Raw genomic sequence first — 15,119 nt, 5'->3', positions numbered from 1 at the left:
CATAAAAAAAAGAAAAAAAAAATTCGGTCGATGGCTGGATTCAAACAGCTAACTTAATCCAATCCAACAAAAACTTATCGCCATATATGGAGGACAAACGAGCATACCAGTCACCTGATGATAAGTGATCACCGTCGCCTATATTCTCTTGTTCGTATTGTCCTGGAAACACTGCGGCTTAGATAATTTTTATGCCTAGATAGACTCTGACAGCAGTGAAAACGTCGAAAAAATTTGAGTTTAGAACTAACCTCTATTTTGAGCACTTCACGCTCACTAACACAAAGTATCATACAAAGTGTATTGACATCTAGTCTGAAATGAGTATGTGTTAACAATTATAGTCACTGTCATGACATCGAAATTGACATTAATCGTGTGATGTTGAGTGCTATATAAGGAATGGACAGTACAGCGGTAGGGCTCCCACAAGCACACAGCCGGCCCGAGGTTCGAGTCTCCTTAGGAGATGCCCCGCGACTGTAGTTGCGTAGTCTTTGCGGCCTCCACGGCCCACGTCCTATGTCGCTGTAAAAGCCTTCAGGGCTAACAACAGCATATAGGATGTTTTAGTCGGTAGGGGGTGACCACTTAAGCGGACACCCGAGCCCGACATATGGGCCCCGGTTCGGGGTCTTCAATACGTATTTTCCTCCTCTCCAAAAAAAAAGAAGGCTATCGGTTGCGTGCGGACGACCCCAGGTGTAGTGCTACATAGTAAAGATGAGTTGTTTCACTCGTGAGCAATCGTGCAATATTACATAACTAACCGCCATTTTGAGCAATTCACGAGCATTGACACAAAGTGACATACAAATCGCAAGTGTGAGACGTAGCTTGTCACTCACACTAAAGTATTAATCCTGGCCTGTTTTTATCGGTTGTTTAACAGCAATAGACTATCTAGACGTATCAATTATCTAAGCACCGCGGCGATGTTGTTATCAGATAGTACGTGGTAGAAAGTTCTTCAAAAATCACAATTTTGAGAAACATTGGTAAATGAGCCAACTGCATGTGTGGTGTTCTTCTGGTGCAGTTAAAGCTTGAAAACGGTTTAATATTCAACGATTATTACTGGTTAAAATCGACTTGTATCCATTATTTCTTTCCGAGTGCACGTTGATGTGGAAGGAGTAGATTGTAACTCATATTAACCGGTTAATTCAATGAGAGTCGAAACGATATGACCGGTACCTGCCAAATGGTAGACTGTATTTTGTCTAATAATCATTACGCATCCTCAACGTTATGGCATCACAAAATAATCTACACCATTCCAACCGAAACACAACAACAACAGTTCTGCCCCGGACGAACATAGCTCATACAGTTAAGTCTATTAATTTTCAATTTCATAGGAAAAGTTACAGCTTCGAGGATTACGTATAAAAGTATAAATCATATCCGGGATATACCCATTGCCAATATAAATCACTAAGTAAGCGCTTAAGCATTCCACTACTACTATGAATGACTTGAGCGATTCGAGTTGAATGTAGAATTGGTTATTTATTTATGACTATTAATACGCCCTGCCCATTACAATGCAGTGCTGCTCAGGATTCTTGAAAATCCAAAAGTTCTGAGCGGCACTACAATTGCGCTCGTCACCTTGAGACATAAGATGTTAAGTCTCATTTACCCAGTTATTTCACTAACTCCGGGGCCCTTCAGACCGAAACACAATAATGCTTACACATTTCTGCTTCACGGCAATAAGGCAAGGTTGTGGTACCCATAATCTAGCCAGCATCCTCTGCAAAGGAGCCTCCCACTGGTTGAATCAGTCATCGACATTAACACTAACCTGTTGCAAGAGTTTCTGCGGCGTGGCGGTGCGAATGAAGCTGGTAATGTAGACGTTCACGAAGGTGGCCATCAGAAACTGGCAGTCGAACCGGTCCATTATACCGCCGTGTCCAGGAATCACATCACCAAAGTCCTGAGGATTAATTCAATTAATAAACCTCTTTTTTTAATGTTTGGGGTTGACGAAGTTCATAAACTCGTTGATCTATTCTCATACCCTCAGAAATGTGGAAAATTAAGTTTTACCTTGCTCTGTTAAATCACATCGTCATTGCTTTTACAGGAGTCTACACCTAGAGGATTCTAATCCTCAAAAATTTGGAAGGATTAAGTCCTCTAAATATAAGGACTTTAAGACACCTCGCGCAATGGCCTCACACTCCAGCAGGATATATTTCCGATTTTCATTGACTTCACAAAAGAATAGAAACAGGGATTGATTGTTGCTTCTCAATATATTCTTGATAATGTAATGTATGTTAACAGGCACATAAGTGAATTTGCTAGAAACTGTCATAACCATAATGTTAACACCAGGAATAGACATAAACTTATAATGCCTACTACTCGGCGAAGTCGGGTTAGTGAGTCTTGTGGGGCGATGTATATGCAATTAAAACAAGATTCCAGAAAATATTAAAAACAAAAGTATTACGTTATTCAAAAGAATTGTTAAAAAACGTTTGTGTGGTAAAGGTTACTATAGCATAAATGACTTTCTTAATGATACCACAGATTGGGAAAGGAACGACCGCCCTCAGGTTATTAAATAATAAGTTTAATTGTACAATATTACTTTGTAAATATATTTTTTCGATGTAAAAAAAGACCGCTTAGTTTGTTGCGCCCATTCTTAGTGGTAGTTTTTGACTTTCAATAAATGATGTCACATCCTATTTAAAAATATTTGAATTGGAATATGGACCATGGACTTACAATATACGAGCATATAGACAAAGCATGCAAGAGAGAAGAACATCTCTAACGGAGGTACAGCAAGATGGTAATGGAAAGCGTATCTATTGTCACTGTAACCAATTTTATTTGACAAGTCGTAAAAACAGTAATTCACGCTTAGCATTAGAACTTTAGTATTTTGAACGTTACAACACTAGCTAAAACTCAATGGCAAAACAAAATTGTTCACGCATCATCGGACGGTCTTTGGTACGGACTGAGACTTATTTATTATCTATTTTATTTTATGTAAAAGGAGGACAAACGAGCGTACGGGTCACCTGGTGTAAGGTGATCACCGCCGCCCACATTCTCTTGCAAGACCAGAGGAATCACAGGAGCGTTGCCGGCCTTGAAGGAAGGTGTACGCGCTTTTTTTTGAAGGTACCCATGTCGTATAGTCCCGGAAACACCGCGCAAGGAATTCCATTCCACAGCTTTGTAGTACGTGGAAGAAAGCTCCTTGAAAACCGCACTGTAGAGGACCGCCACACATCCAGATGGTGGGAATGGTATCCTTACTTGTGGCGTGTCGTGCGAAGATGGAATTCGGCGGCAGGAATCAGGTGAAACAGCTAATAATGGGGAGTGTTCCGAAGAGCCACATTTATCAAATGCGGTATTTAATAAGACTGATTTTAAAACGGTGCCTATTCAGTAGCAATGGTCAGAGAGGAAACCTGTGAGGGTTGGCAGTTATCTCCTGTCCATGTTTATTGCATACAACGACTACAAGCTTTTCCTAATGCGGTAATATTCTGCCCATTTAATAGCACCATCGAAGGGCCAGGGCTGAAGTCGGAGAACTTATTTTTAATCAGAATCTGCTCGACCTGGGCGAAGTATTATAGACAATTTATAAAAATAGGATATTTGAGTACTCGAAATTTAATTGGGATGATATATTACCGAATAATTTTATTCGCTGAAGCTCAAAAGTTAGATCCAATAGGTATTACAATATAGATTTACCTATGATACCTTAACCATAACCAAGGATATATCCTTAACGATAGCACAGCCTGGGTGTATCTACACCCAGACGATAATAATCTTATTATCGTCTTAAGCAATTAGTTACGTTCAAATTGATACTATTACTAGTACTATTGGTAAAAGAGAGAAATGATGGAAGAGTTTTTTTGCGCCGTTTCTTCTCTCTCATAATCTATTTGTTTCTGAATTGTGTGTGATTTGATTGAAAACGTCTTAATGTTAATCAATTTAGAAAATATTAATGACTGGTATTAAAAAAGTACCTTGATTTTGAAAGCCCGCTTGAATCCAGATGCGAAGAATCCACCGAACGGTCCAATCACGGAGCTGAAAATGCTGAGCGCAAGCGAGTGTATCATAAACGGATACATGTTCACCTTCTCCCGGCCAAACTGAAAACAAAAAGTACTTATTATTAATTCTTATTAATTACAATTGATTTAATTCAAAAGAGTAATTTAATGCTTATCACTGTTGAAGAGTTTCAAAATGGAACAAGTCACCATGTAACTTTACAAAAGTAAAGCCGAATGTAGATGAATCACGTCAAATCGCTATTTAGCTATCCAATCTCACTACAAGTACTAGAATGCAACTAAAAATGAAAGTAAAAAAATACATTCTCAATTAAACGTCTCATCCACCATACATATTATGGGCTCTCAAGGTAGAGTCCATAGAAATAATGAGAATCCAGACCAACACAACTTGAGCATTCGTTGCCATAAATTTTGTCAAGCCTCACACTTACTTGGTCAAAACTGTCTTAAAGAATATGAACGTAAGAAATCATGATCAAATAAAATCAAAACAATATCGACCACGTGCTCCCTACCATCTGACAACCCATATAGCCGAATGGTTATTGACCCTGACTACTGAGCTAGAGCTCCCGGGTTCGAATCCCGGTAGGAATCCCCTTTTGTGCTCGCTACATGGCCAACTAGGCCAAAAGCACTTTGACAACCGCCAGTCCAGTGATATATAGTAGAAGTCAGTGGTGTCAATATTATTATTATCTCCATTCTATTCTAAGCTGTAAATTATCTTACGCTAATGAACAAAATTGCTCAGCACTCACCACTTTCATGACGGGCTGCAGGAACTGCGGCGGGGTGTACTCTTGCAGTCTGAACAGCAGAGACGGCTCGCAGTCCATCGTCATTCGGCCCAGGTCCTCGGAGTACTCGATGGGACACACCAGGTACGGATACTGAGACATCATGTAGGAAATCTGGAATAACATTTATTTATGACAATAAGGGACAAGACGAGTGGAGACCTATAGCGTAAGTTTACTAATAATACTAGAAAATAATACAAGTTACAAGCTAATGAATTACAAGTCGTACTAATTTATGTTGCATAACATTTTTTTTTTGCTAATAAGTAATATAAGAACATTACTATTGTTGCGGCCATTCTTCTCAGGTCTGAGGCTTTGTTTTGGAATGGGTGGTAGTTTTTGACTTTCAATAAGTGATGTCACATCCTATTTTTCTAAACTACAAGTTATATGATCTGTATTTACTAGTACTCATATATTCTGTTGTATAATGTATTTATCCGAACTATTAATATTGGTGGTGATAAAGCTAAGTTCTGCAGCATATGCGGTTATGAAAATTAGACGGTTAACTGACATAGATACGGCGAGATTAGTATACTTTAGTTGCGATTTATAACCTAGGTCCTAAAGAATCATTAAGAGAAAAATTTATAGAAATAAACATTTTCACGGTTGCTTCTCAATACATTTTTGATAATGTTCTGTATGTTCATAAGCACATTGAGGAATTTTCTAGAAACTGTGACATTCATAATGTTAACACGAGGAACAAACATAAACTTGTTATGCCTACTACTCGGTTGGGTCGAGTTAGTAAGTCTTTTGTTGGGCGATGTATATGCTTCTACAATATGATCCCAGAAAATGTACAAAGCAAATGTGTTACGAAATTTAAAAGAATTGTTAAAAAACGTTTGTGTGGGAAAGGTTATTATAGCATAAACGATTTCTTAATGACACCACGGACTGGGAATAAAGCGAACACCCTCAGGCTCTTTAATTATAAATGTTTATTGTACGATATCACATTGTAATCCATATTTTATATTTTAAAAAAAAGCCCGCTGAGTTTTGCACCCATTCTTCTCAGGTCTGAGGCAGTCTCTTTTGAATGGGTGGTAGTTTTTGACGGTCAATAAGTGATTTTAAATCCTATTTTGAATAAAAATATTTGAATTTGAATATTATCAGCAAGCCAGTGGAGACTTGACGCCTTGTTTCCAAGGAGCAATAATTCATCTTCGCATTTTCGATCAACAAATAAGTTCTTAAATAATATGGAGTCCTTTAGGTACGTAGATATAATTACGAGATTTCTTCTAATAATTTGTATTTTCAGCTTCATATTGCAACAGAAACTAGTAAAATTTACTTATAATAATAGGGGTTAAAGTATGAAATTGCCGTTTTATTGTAATAGGTACTTCGAATTGACATGGAACCTTCATGGTTTGAGAATTTTGAGTGAAACTTTTATCACATGGTACCAATGTAGTTCTTCTTTTAAAAAATGTGCAACATTCGATTATAGACTTTCAGCTGTTTTTTTTTTTTATTCAGCTAAAACAAGATACATGGATACTTGGAAAATTCGAGTGATTTATAAATACGAGTTCCGACGCGGAACTAACGCGGCAGAAACAGCTCGCAATATCAATGTTGCGTTTGGAGAGAGGACTGCTAATGAACGCACCGTGCGATTTTGGTGTAAACGCTTTCGTGATGAAAACTTTTGTTTGAAGAACGAACCACGTGTGCACGAACCGCATACACAGGTGAATAACAATTTATTGAAAGATATGCTGGAAGCCTATCTGAGCCAAACAACCCAGGAATTAGCGGCATGGTTTAACATTACCTTACCAATAATATTGACTCATTTGTGTCAAATCAATAAATTAAAAAGAAATATGACAAATGGGTGCCTCATGATTTGACTGCTCTACAGAAAGAAACGCATCTTGGAAGTTGTGTTGCCTTGTTGAATCGATACAGAAATGAAGGAATATTGGATCAAATTGTGGCATGCGATGAAATGTCGATTCTTTAATTTTAAAGAATCCACTTACGGATATCGGAATCCACAACCGTAAGCGAAAAATGCAATGGCTGATTAAACACCACAGAATTGTCCTAAAGCGAAGCTTACCAATAAAAAGGTAATCGTTACTGTTTGGTGTTATTCACTATTTCTATAGCTTTCTCTGATCTAGTCAAGCAATAAGGGTAGATGTCTGCTATACCGATCTCCCAACAGGGCGTTCAGCTGATGGTAATTGATACGCCCTGCGCATTTTAATACAGTGCCGCTCAGGATTCTTGAAAAACCCAAAAATTCTGAGCTCATTTGCCCAGTGATTTCACGCCGGCGCCCTTCAGACCAAAACACAATAACGCTTACACATTACTGCTTCACGGCAGATACTATAGAGATAGGTGCCGTTATGGTATCCATAATCTAGCCGGCATCCTGTGCAAAGGAGCCTCCCACGGGTAATGCAAGGCATGTAAGCACATGGTGAATTCATTCAGCATTCGGACGATCATCAAGGATGCACGCATCAACCTTTAGAGCTTGAAATCATTGATAATATTACAAAAATAAGTTATTGTAACTGTGAAATAGGGCCTTTCCACGCCCGGTCGGTCGCTGGTGTTGGTAATACTTATTAGTTATTTTGCTTTGACTGTTCAATGTTAATGCACGAATCCTTAGTAGAGCGTACAAAGTTCACTGGTGACAACGTGGCATTCAACCGTAGATCACCCGTCGACAACATCTCGACACCGAATGACAAAACGATATGGCGCGGTTGGCCCTAATAACCTTTGAACTTTTTGCCTCAACGTAAACGTTACTAAACCGGATTATTTTTCACCTGATACCTTGAAGTCAAAGTCAAATAAACCATACTCAATTACACTTAAACTAAGCGCTTTTGAATCGTCACTATAAATATTACTTTTTACTGATTCTAAGGTATGTTTGGAAAAGGTAGAGCTCGTCAGAAGAACATACAAGAAATCAACGGCCACTCTTTTCAAATAGAGTATTTTACAATGGCTGTAATATTTTGTAAGGCGCGTTTAAATAATGTCAAATATTTCATAATGTAATAAAGAATAGTATAAATATAAATTATGATCGTATATTGGTTGCATCAACCTAGAGCAACTTAGATCTTGAATTCATTGTTTGGGTAAGGATGCTTCATGAACATGATGGTCATAATTATCCAACAAATACAGTGATTTATTAACTATAACAGGTCGACCTGGGACCACAGACAGCAATCGTTCACGAGTTCACGCATAATATAATTAAATAAATAAAATAATAAATTTAAAAAAAATACGAACTGTGTTATAGAGTGAATAGTGTAGAGTCAGGCTGTCTTTTTATACTTCTTTTTTTATGACAATAAGGGACGAGACGAGCAGGACGTTCAGCTGATGGTAATTGATGCGCCCTGCCCATTACAATGCAGTGCCGCTCAGGATTCTTGAAATACAAAGTTCTGAGCAGCACTACAACTGCGCTCATCACTTTGAAACATAAGATGTTTAGTCTCATTTGCCCAGTAATTTCACTATCTACGGCGCCCTTCACACCGAAACATAGTAATGCTTACACATTACTGCTTCACGGCAGAAATAGACGCCGTTGTGGTACCCATAATCTAGCCGGCATCCTGTGAAAAGGAGCCTCACACTTCGATTGGTATATCAAAATCCTATCGTAACTTTTTAAGATATTTATATAAAGATTAATTAATTCATTAAGGAAACGAACGTAAGTAAGGCTAAGTAATTAAGTCATCATTGTTTCATTTGTATTAAGGTTACCGGACTTTGTGTTGAATAACTGTATGATATTCGTTGGATATTATGATAAACAATTACAATTCGTTTTTCCCTTTATTAGCTGAAGTACGACCAGGTATGCTTGTATTTTTTTAAGTCATAAAATAGGGGACAAGACGAGCAGGACGTTCAGCTGATGGTAGATGTGACGCCCTGCCCATTACAATGCAGTACCGCTCAGGATTCTTGAAAAACCTAAAAATTCTGAGGGGCACTACAACTGCGCTCTTCACCTTAAGACATGAGATGTTGAGTCTCATTTGCCCAGTAATTTCACTAGCGACGGCACCCTTCAGACCGAAATACAGTAAAGCTCACACATTACTGCGTCACGGCAGAAATAGGCACCGTTGTGGTACCCATAAACTTGCCGGCATCCTGTGCAATGGAGCCTCCCAATGGTAAGTATATAAGTCTGTGATCCTGACAAAGTTGTCAGCTTCTTCTTACGCTAGCTTCAAACCTTTTATAAATTGTCTCTTCTTTCTGGCAGTCTGGGCCTGTTAGACAACCGATGAAAACAGGTAAGGTTTATTACTTCAGTGTGCGAGACAAGCTACGTCTTACACTCGCGTTTTGTATGTCACTTTGTGTTAGTATGCGTGAATTACTCAAAATAGAAGTTAAGCTTCAACCTTTGGTGTCGCAAGAGAATGTGGGCGGCGGTGATCACTTAACAACAGGTGGCCCGTACACTCGTTTGTCCTCCTATTCCATAAAAAAAAACTTTTTTTTTTAAGTTTTCATACTCTATCTAAACGTATAAATTATCTAAGACAATATCAAATAATTATGTTTGTTATGTAAAATATTACAGTAAGTTAGTTAACTTATAAATATGCCACATCAAGCGGGGCAAACGCGGGCGCCCACTTGTATGTATTAAAATGACAAATACAAAAATCTTTGTTAACAAAAAGGAAAAGAAATTCGTATTTATATTCGTACCAAAACTACTACTCCAGTTAAGGACATTATATTACTCCCAGTAACGTTTAACTTACCACAAGTCCAAAAACCACAGTTGAGATTCCACCGCCGATAAATCCCTCCCACGTCTTCTTGGGGCTGAGCTTGATAAGCGGCGTCTTACCGAAGAAGAATCCGAATACGTATGCCATGACGTCATTGCATATGATCATGGAGACAGGCACTATGAACCAGATGAGACCTGAAATAGAATTATTCTTTTAGTATTTCAATCATCATGTATGCCGGAAGACGTGCAGTGCTGGCCATATATCTCAACTATCTTCACGAGGCCTACCAACACTGCGACTTCCGGTACGTGATCACCATTTAAGGTCTTTATTGCCCCAACATCCATTTGTCCGTCGAGCTATGTGCTCTGCCCACTGCCGTTTCAGATTCATCTTTCATTCTTCAGAGATCTCGATTCTAGATTGGTTCTCCTACGGATCTCCTCATTTTTGATTCGATTTAGTAATTCAAACTAATCTAAAAAAAACGTTAAGTGTGAGTCGGACTCGCAGACGAATCGCATAGTCTAGTACGATGGTAACACTTCATTTAAAAGCGCATACACTTTGAGGCCGCCAACGCTCCTGTGATTCCTCTGGTGTTGCAGAGAGGGTGAACGGTGGTGATCACTTAGCATCGGGTGATGCGTACGCTCAGTTCCTCCTCTTCAATTATCATTGTTTGTGGATGCTTGTCATCATGATCCATAAAACGATATTGAGCCTAATACAAAAAAAGTATGTACGATGTACACTTCAATAGCAACGAGGCGTTGTAATGTTATAAGAATGTTGTTGAATGTTCCATCTGGATGTGTGGCGGTCCTCCACAGTGTCTTCCACGTACTACAAAGCTGGGGAATGAACTTCCTTGTGCGGTGTTTCCGGGACGATACGACATGAGTACCTTCAAAAAAAGCGCGTACACCTTCCTTAAAGGCCGGCAACGCTCCTGTGATTCTTCTGGTGTTGCAAGAGATTGTGGGCGGCGGTGATCACTTAACAACAGGTGACCCGTACGCTCGTTTGTCCTCCTATTTCATAAAATAAATAAATAAGAAAATAACGCATTTGCAATTTTCCTATACTTTTGCTGTCAGACTGTTACTCTAATCTATACTATATAAAAAAGGCAATCTGGATTTACGGAAGCGATTTTGTAAATTCTGTTTCCAACAGAAAGCCACAATAATTGAGAGTGTCATAGGCTATTATATATTAAACAAAAAAATTAAAAATGGTAGTAGTATTCGCAAAGTAAGTCATAGGAAAAAACAGTCGATTCAAAAGATTTCTTACGAATGCTGCTAAAATGCCCTTAAAACGATGAGAGAGAGATATCCATACCAGTCCGATCAATTTAGACCAAAAAATTAGAGTGAAGTTACATAAAGTCCCAACAAGCTGAAAATCAGTGAAATTGTTCAAAACATAATTATAAACAATGTTTAACAGGCCCATCATTCCCGTGTATGGAAAAAAAATATTCAAGGTCAAAGGTCAAAAAAATGAGTTTTCGCGATTTTCGTTTTATCATAAAAGTACCTCAGACAAAAATTGTAGATCATAAAATTATCTATAAAAAATGTATCAATTATTTTTTCTTACGAGCCACCGTTTCTGAGATATAACGATCCATTTCTGAATAGTTAGTTACTCTTTGGAACTAAAGCATAGATATGATTCTAATATATGCTACCAACACCAACTAATATGATATTCATACTCGAAGTCGCGGTATACAGTTAGTACTTACTATGTAAATAATAATAATATAATAAAAATAATAATATTGACACACTTTTTACACAAATTTTCTTGCCCCAAGTTAAGCATCTATAGCCTGTGTTATGGGTTACAAAACAGTGATATATTTAATACAATTATAAATACATTTAAACATCCATGACTCGGAAACAAACATCCATATTCATCATATGCTTGCACCTGCAGGTAGGATCGCTAACCACTCGGCTATACAGGTCGTCAATGTATTTTAAAGGTGCCTATATAGGTAGATATATAATATGTATCTTGCACGATGTGGGTCCGGCTCGTACCTAACCTTTTTTTTTTGTATAACATAAATGCTGACATTTTGTTCAGAGAATTTTAACAACAATAAATGTATTACGTCATACTAACACGCGCAGGAAATGTGATACATCTTTGTAAGTGCGGTCATTTTTATTAGTAGCAACCGTAACTAAAATTTAGGTTAAGTGATTTCGTTATTAATTAGCAAACATACAGTCCAAAGTGAGTGGAGGACCTTACAAGTAGTTTACTTAATTGTCGACTTGAATATTTATTATAACGTTGGACATCGATCTATTTCAATGACATTTCAAGGGACTGTTTTATTAATCTTAATATATATAAATTACGTGACACGTTGTTTGTCCGCGATGGACTCGTTAACTAATGAACGGATTTTAATGGGGATTAATTCATGGAGTGCAGTTTGGTCCAACTTGAGAGATAGGACAGTTTTTATTTCGATTTGAGACCCATAATAATTTCTAATATTTGTTTTGTATAGAGATATTTTCTATGAGAGAATTTATTGACGCACGGTTTGACAGTTCTGCTGTGAAACAATTTCATTATAACAACAGGGAGCATTTTTTACGAAATAATTCTTGATGTTATGAAATATTATTAGCAAATTCCTATAAAACTGTATTTTTTTTATTATCTACAGAACAACGTCTGTTGGGTCAGCTAGTAAGATTATAAGGCTTATGAATGCAAAAGCTAGACATTTTTAGTATTTAACACAACATCGTAAAGGTTGAGTTTTAATGAGGAAGGAAGTGACAAGAAACTCATTGCCACTCTTTTAAATTTACATTCAAAGTTAAAGCTTCCGCATTTAACACTTTTTTAATATTATCCCTTCAAGATCCCTTTACCAGTGGGAGGCTCCTTTGCACAGAATGCCAGCTAGATAAGGGGTGCCACAACGGCGCCTTTTTCTGTCGTGAAGAAGTAATGTGTAAGCATTATTGTGTTTCGGACGTAGCTAGTGATATTACTGGGCAAATGAAACTTAACATCTTATGTCTTAAGATGACGAGCGCAAATTTGGTGCTCCTCAGAGTTTTTGGGTCTTTCGAGAATCCTGAGCGGCACTGCATTGTAATGAGCAGTGCGTATTAATTACCATCAGCTGAACGTCCTTCTCTCGTCTCTTATTGTCATAAAAAAAGGTGATACAGTGGAAATACTCGGAAGAATCGACTTTGAAGTAAGTTACAACAAAATGATCAAATATATTATACATAAATGATCAAAAGAAACAAGTCATGAGTACAGTAAAAGCTGCTTCTTAGCGCTTCCTTCATTCGCGTTCTTACTATTCACGGATAAAAAAATGCGACAATTCTTATATTCGCGGCTAAAGATTTCTAAATTCGCGGATCATATCGATGCTTCGGTACATACGTATCAATAAAAAGGATTCCAATAGGTATCCAACCCAAAATCATTGTCATAGTCATCACTTCTCCAAATGGACTAATAATAAAATAGTTTGAAAAAAATAAAAAAACACGCTTTGGTTGAAAAGATAATGGTTGAAATTTAAAATTAACATCAATTCTTGTCTTATAGGTGATAGATGAAAAAATCATATAAGTTAACAAAAATCTTATTTTGCAAATTGAAAAATGGAATAATTTCACCAAATTAATGTATTGCCATCGGTCCTCGATAAATCTACGAAGATTGAACAAAATCTGGCCGTATAAAGTGGGTCAAAATCACGCCAAAATGAGTCGGTCACAAACAAACATACATACGGGTGAAGCTAATAAAAAGTGTGTAAAAAGTTAAATATTATATCGTATTACAACCAATTTTATTTAAAATTGCCAAGCAAGAAAAAATTACAAAATTCTTCAAAACATTACGTTAGCGGTTGGCCTGAAGATAATAATAATTAATCACTATGGTAAAAAGATTTTTGTTTTTCTCTCTTATTTTTTGCTGATTGGTTAGAGATGTGTGTTATCATGATGATAGATATTTATTCTATTCATTACAATACCTAATTCACTATTCGACATTTACTTTCACTATAAAATAATCTGAATTCCTACCCTACGACGTAATAAAGGTCTCAGGATTAGGCTAGACATGCAGGTTGAAATATTCGGAAGATGTGGTTACACATTATATTTAAAGTCAAAGTCAAAAATATTTTATTGACATAAAATCAACAGATTGTTCGTCAACGTGAATCACCAAAAAATACAATTCAAATACATGCTAATTACACAAGTTTAAACATACATATTTTAAAAATAATTCAATCCAGTAATAAAATACAAGGATGAACCATAAATCCAATAAATTTTAAGCAAATAAATAAAATATTTATGCACTAATTAACTTTTTTTATGTATAGAATTAATAAACATAATATAACAGCAGTATAAAGTCCAGACAGCGATGACCTGATTTCCTTAACAAGTCGATTTAGGTCAAATGTTCCACAGCTAAGTGTACAGCGACTTGAGTTCAGTGCGTTACGCGAATATATTAAGCTCAAACACACTCTCATTAAGGCAATATTATGATGGCCTGCCGAACATTTTTCAAATCGGTGTTCATAGTAGTCCTGAGTCTCGAGTTTATTAAATAAGGCATAACAAAATCGTACTTCTACTTTTGTTATTGTAAAATTTTTACTACAGTGACAATTAAACAATTTATTAATTAAAGACGTCCCAGGACAAAACGTCCTGGTGAAGACTGATTAGAGAAGCCGACCCCAACTAAAATGGGATAGTGCGAGGATAAAGAAGAAGAGATAAATTAAACAATTATAATTTGGCAAGAAACTAGGCTAAGCCTGTTAATTCATGTGATAGTAGGGTTATCCATACTACGCTTTTGTCGATATGGTTATGGCAGTCTTATAGACGCATTATGGCTTTCTAGCAATGGCAGAAGGATCAATAGATGTCTATCATACCGTGAGTTTAGTGCCAACAATTGTTCTCACAAAACATGGATTATTGTTTGTTTTGTAAGACAGGTTGAAAGACAATCTAGAGTCTAGACGGTTGATTCGAATTAAAACCAACGCAATATCTATTCTTCCTACTGTGGCTTCTGTGGAAGACACTCCACAGATTTGCCAGTATCACGTTTTAAGGCGAAGAGTAAGCAGAAAACACCCAAACATGATGTTTTAGACAAGTTTTGTGGTGGAAGTATAGCATTTCGAGCTATGAACACTACTTAATCCTGTTACACATATCCTTAAGTCTTATTTGTAGGTTGCTAATGCTTGCTGTTGGTTATAGTTAACACTGCCGAGCGTTTTTGAACTACCACTTTTCTTTGAAGTTAAACAAGTTTTTTGGCATGGCGTGACGCAGTTTTTTGGTACTTCTCTCAGAAAAGTTATTCTTATAGCTTCTACTTTTTTG

At 37.0% G+C, this 15,119-nt stretch overlaps 1 protein-coding gene across 1 annotated transcript in view; it reads right to left on the bottom strand.

Moving 5' to 3' along the window:
- LOC126973107 (phosphatidate cytidylyltransferase, photoreceptor-specific) overlaps positions 1–15,119 on the bottom strand; it is a 39,750-nt gene that overhangs the window by 6,989 nt on the left and 17,642 nt on the right. Inside the window, exons 7-10 of the mRNA XM_050820249.1 lie at positions 9,703–9,869; positions 4,847–4,999; positions 4,029–4,157; positions 1,811–1,945 (exon numbers count right to left, since the gene is read on the bottom strand). Of these exons, the coding sequence (XP_050676206.1) occupies positions 1,811–1,945; positions 4,029–4,157; positions 4,847–4,999; positions 9,703–9,869 (584 nt within the window). The remainder of the gene's footprint in view (positions 1–1,810; positions 1,946–4,028; positions 4,158–4,846; positions 5,000–9,702; positions 9,870–15,119) is intronic.

This window comes from Leptidea sinapis, chromosome 28 (assembly GCF_905404315.1).
Source record: "Leptidea sinapis chromosome 28, ilLepSina1.1, whole genome shotgun sequence".
NCBI classification, from domain to species: domain Eukaryota; kingdom Metazoa; phylum Arthropoda; class Insecta; order Lepidoptera; family Pieridae; genus Leptidea; species Leptidea sinapis.
This window is presented reverse-complemented; position numbering and strand designations above follow the sequence as displayed.